The sequence below is a fragment of the Pygoscelis adeliae genome, unplaced genomic scaffold, assembly GCF_000699105.1.
Source record: "Pygoscelis adeliae isolate BGI_AS28 unplaced genomic scaffold, ASM69910v1 Scaffold38, whole genome shotgun sequence".
In the NCBI taxonomy this organism is placed as follows: Eukaryota; Metazoa; Chordata; class Aves; order Sphenisciformes; family Spheniscidae; genus Pygoscelis; species Pygoscelis adeliae.
In genome coordinates this window covers 3050271-3055169 of record NW_008825614.1, presented here as the reverse complement: position 1 = coordinate 3055169, position 4899 = coordinate 3050271, and the positions used below count along the sequence as shown (strand labels likewise).

The following is a 4899-nucleotide window of genomic DNA, read 5'->3' as shown; positions in this document are numbered from 1 at the left end:
GGAAAGACAGAATTATGATAAAAATCAACTTGTGCAAGCTGCAATCCAACATGCTTCACCAAATCTCAACAAATATTAAGACAAAACTGCACAACAGTGGCAAGGATGTGTATTTTTTAAACAAAAAGTAAATAAGGGCTCATCTAAATAGATTTTGTACTAATTTAATTAGATTGGTAGCTACAGATCACATTTACTGAAAAAACCCCACTATTTTATATATAGCTTTATATTGGAGCTATATAAATCCACATTGATGATTAAGAAAGACATTTCAGCTAAAATTTCTCGTAAAAGTTTTTAGTTAAATTAACATAAGAGTTTTAGACCTCCCTAATTTTACATGCAGTGTGACTCAGTTACCAAAAATCTTCCAGTAATCTTGAGATTACTTCCATTTGCTCAAGGTATGCTATCCACTTTTGCTACGTTCTTCATATATAATCAAGAGCGTCTAAAACGTGCAAATAACTAACTCGTCTCCAAAAGGTTTTAACCTTGGAAGCTATAAAATGTTTTGCAACATTAAGCATCTGTTCTTACTCCTTATTGTTCCTTATGATATAAGGTTAGATTCTCCTATTACTGTTCTTCAGAATATTTCATAATCTAAGGTCTATTTCACATCGAAGCTGAAACAAGGGGAGGGGGTCTGGGTTTTGGTGGAGGGTGTGGAGCGGGAGGGGCAGGCAGGGAAAGGCATTATTTCTGTCGGCCACGCTGAAATTAAAAAAACCTCACAGCAATCCAGATAGTATACGTCCCCTGCCAGCTTCACAGCTCTCCACCTACAAGAATCACTGTGGGTTTTTTTTTTTTTTTTTGAAGAAGCAAAAGAATACTCTTCTCATGCAGTTGCACCTTTGACATCATATAAATGGTCCAAGTTACACAGGTATATGAAAATTGTACTGTGTAAAGTTTCCACATCATTGTTTAGGTATACCTTAGGTTAGGGCAATGCTGCTACTCCCTGTTCCAAACTTTCCCGTGTCCTGAGCTATCCTACTTCAACGTCTCGTGTTTTATTTTTTTCAGGTACACCAGAGTCACATTTTCAAATTTTACTCTGCAGCTGAGTTAGGTACTCTGAAGAAGCGTACCTTCAGGAACCCGGGCCCTAATGAAACAATCAAACAATGCAACATTTACAGTAAGACAACAGGAACTGGCAACACCGGAATTACTGGCTCTTACTTTAGTGCAGAATAACTAGACTACTGCAGTACCAAAAATGAAAGCTGCTGCAAAAATTCTGCATTAATTCCAATCAGGAAAAAAAAAAGGGGGGAGGGGTCACAAAAGAACTTAATCACAGAGAAAGACAACATTAAAATCTTGGTCTAGCTTCATGACAGTCTAGACACTGGAATGCCACTCACCAACCATTTAATCTGTGCAACAAAACTAGTACTTCACGAACATCACACAAACAACATTGACTCTGGAAACCATGTTCTATGCTGACGGTTTGTGCAAATTCCACACCATTTTTTATGGCATAGTGGATTTCCAAATTATTTGCATGAAGCAGCTAAACTCAACTCATTCATTCACTCATCTGATATTACCAGAATTTAAAATTCCTCCCGTTTTGCACAAAATGGGCATCTGGAAATATTTCATGCCACTCTTGGGGAAATGGGTTTACTTCGCTATATAATTTAGGATTCATTCTGATTTAATTCTTATGGTAAATTCTGGATCCATGTATGAATTAACCTAAGAATTTGAATCAACTTATCTGTTAAGGCTTTCTAGTATTCCTAGAGACACTAAGGGTGAAATCCTGTACCTACTGAACAAATCTAAAGATTTGCCACTGAGGGTCAGGAGAGCTAGGATTTCACCTTGGTCTTCAGACACAAAACGTTAGTGGAAGTCAAAGCAATGCATTAACAATAGCAAATCAACCTAATCAGAACTTTTACTTTTTCCATTGCCAGATGTGCATTGTTGTCTTTTTTTAATTTTTCTTTTTTTTATAGAAAAAATAGAGTATTTAAGGAGTGACCGTGACAAATTGCAGTGAAAAATTTTTTTGTGAAAGTTTTATCTTTACATTCATTAAAGTTGATCTGAAATGCTACAAGACTAGATGCCTAGAAGCAAAATCTACAGGAAGACTATAAAGGCTTCTGGTCTCTCTATATTGCAGTCAGTCTACAATAAAAGAAAGGCTGAAATTAAAGTCTCTTTTGCTAACTAGTCCTTTTTCCCAACCAGATTTAAAAACCAAAAAATTAAAGAGGATGTTAGAACGTGTAGAGCATCATTTCATTGTTTGGTTTGCACACAGAACAGAAGTTCACAATCAGTAAGAAAAATAGGAAGTTAGCAACTATGCATGCACCAAAGAGTCCTAAGACAGTTCTCAGGTTGTGTGTGTGTGGTTTTTTTGTTTTTTTTTTGCTGTTATTGATGGGTTTTGTTTTTTGTTTTGTTTTTTTTCACAGGCATTGCTAGTTCAAGAACCAACAGTCAAAGAATACTGGCACTTTAAGAGGAATGAAGTTTCCACTGTCATTTAAAACAAGCATTCAGGTAAAGCTAACAGGATCATGAAGCAGAAAGTAAAGTAATGCTAAAACAAATGCTAATAATTTAGTGTAATGTACAAAAATTACTTAAGTACTTCTTAAGAATAAGGATAAATTGTATTTACATAATTATACACTTTGTCTTTGTCTTCTTTTTCTTCTTTTTACCATCTTTGCTCATCTTCTCTTTGTGTTTTCTGATTTCTCGAACTAATGTATAGAAGGCATCATCAACACCCTGAAAAGATACATACATGCACACATTAAGATCACATTAACAGATTTACACGTCTGCTTAGGTGCAGCCTGTTTTCATCTGACCTGATCGGGTGAAGTGTGTTCAATCAGCAGTCTGTTTCGCTGCCTGCCAGGAGAGGTTACACTGTCTTCTCCTTGCTAAGGCTTTTACGATGTCCCTTTGAGTAGGCTGTAGGTTGGAGGAATTGCTGGGGCAACAGTCCTCTCAAGCATTCCTGTTTCTTGGGAAGGGGCATGCTGGGAAAAACACATTCAGCTGGAAGGGGAACTACAGTTGTCTCCCGTCATGTAAGAGGAATGTGTCTGGCTGCATTACTGTGCATGGGCAGAAGGGCCTGCAGGAGAGCAGCTTTGGGGAGTGGGCTGCCATCATTGAAACAATTAACCCTGGCTACAGGCTGTTCCTCTCCCGATTTCTGAGGAGCACTGAGACAACAACCTGAATGAACTGTTTTGACACCAGCAACAGCTAGCCCCTGCCTGCCCTCTTTCTCAGCTGTTCCCCAAACGGGGCTTACAGCAGCCTGCAGGTGACATACTGCTCAGGGGTTGACCACAGATACGCCATAGGTCCAATTCCATTACTAATGTGGTAAGGAAGGTAATTTAGTGTGCTGCCCTCTTCTCCATCTCGAAGAAGGCACATGTTGTCCCACCTCAAACTAGCAAAGTATAGGTACCACACGTTTAGATTATAAGTATCTATATTATTAGTATAAAGTTCTGAAGCATTAGCTAGCTTTGTTTATGCCTTAATAATCTATATGCATCTTTAAAAAGTAAATACAAATATTTGTAGCAAGAATTCAATACCAAAGAGATAGTTATGATTAATCTACATATTCAGGCCATTTCAGGCACACTGGTACAGTAATCACACCACAGTTTAATGAGTCTTTACATACGCAAATCAATCCCACGTTCCAATGATAATTTATTATTTGATAAATCATGCTATTCGAATTACATAGTTAGACACATGGAACACATTATCTATGGTGCTTTATCATGTACGGTCACTTAAAGTCTCCACGCTCTAATAGTTAAGCTACAGACACAAAAGCTAATGTTTCTTCACGTTGAGTAGTTTTTCATTTTTTGGGGCATATAGCTGACAAAAATTAACTCTGGTCAAAAGAGACCAGCATATCTAAAAGCCTGATATGAACCATTACCAAGTACAATGTTATACGGTATACTTCGTAATAACCTATTTATGTGAAACAGTTTATTCTATTGCCTAGCTTTCAGGTTGCTCCAAATTCCAATCAAGTACCCATGTTCTCAGCCAGCCTTTACATTTAATAGTTCGAGTACTGACAGTTATAAAATCATTAAGATAAGAAAGTGATCTTGATTCTTCACTGCCTTAGTCCTTGTATTATCTTATTAGACAGATCAGGAATAGTTGTATAATGTTAATGCGTCACAGCAGCCAACTGCCCCACTATAGAACTGGGTCTAGAAATTTAGCCCTACAACTGACAGGCAGCTTCCTACCTCTTGTCAGCTACTGAGTTTGCCTTCAAGCTGCCAATAAAAATTAACAGTCTCTGCTTACTCCTGTATGCCTACCTTCAGTAAAAGAACTGAAAGTGAACTCTGAAAAAAGCACAACAGCAAAAAGCCAAAAATCACCTAATTCATTACTGTTTCAGTCAAACACCAAATGGTGATGAAACTTAATATGGAAAGTCCAAACAACAGTGAGGTGTTAAATAGCTTTGCTTACAAAGCAACACTCCTGGTACAACCTAAATTTATTCAAAACCTTCACATTCAAGTTCATAAAAAAATTTACAAATAACCGAAGTTCGATCAAAGTCCTTGGCAGCCTATGTCCCAATAGTAATAGCACACTTTTGCAAGGTCTTGTAATACACAAAATACACTTGCAAATAACTTATTCTCCATTTTAAAATGTTACTGATCAATATAAAATCGATGTAGCATGCCTAATGGAAGAGTAGCCTTGGTTCTAGAAAAGGTCATGTCCCCCATGAATCTTTTGAGAATTAAAAATGCTTGGTATTATTTTACAGCAAGCTAGTGTATTTTCCTTATGACTTCAGCATTAACACACAAAGTGAACATTTAGCAA

The 4899-nt window shown here is 37.1% G+C and overlaps 1 protein-coding gene across 1 annotated transcript in view; it reads right to left on the bottom strand.

Moving 5' to 3' along the window:
- Positions 1-2455: 2455 nt before the first annotated feature.
- KRAS (Kirsten rat sarcoma viral oncogene homolog) overlaps positions 2456-4899 on the bottom strand; it is a 21257-nt gene continuing 18813 nt past the window's right edge. The window contains exon 4 of the mRNA XM_009332817.1: positions 2456-2778. Within this exon, the coding sequence (XP_009331092.1) occupies positions 2662-2778 (117 nt within the window). The 3' untranslated portion in view covers positions 2456-2661. The remainder of the gene's footprint in view (positions 2779-4899) is intronic.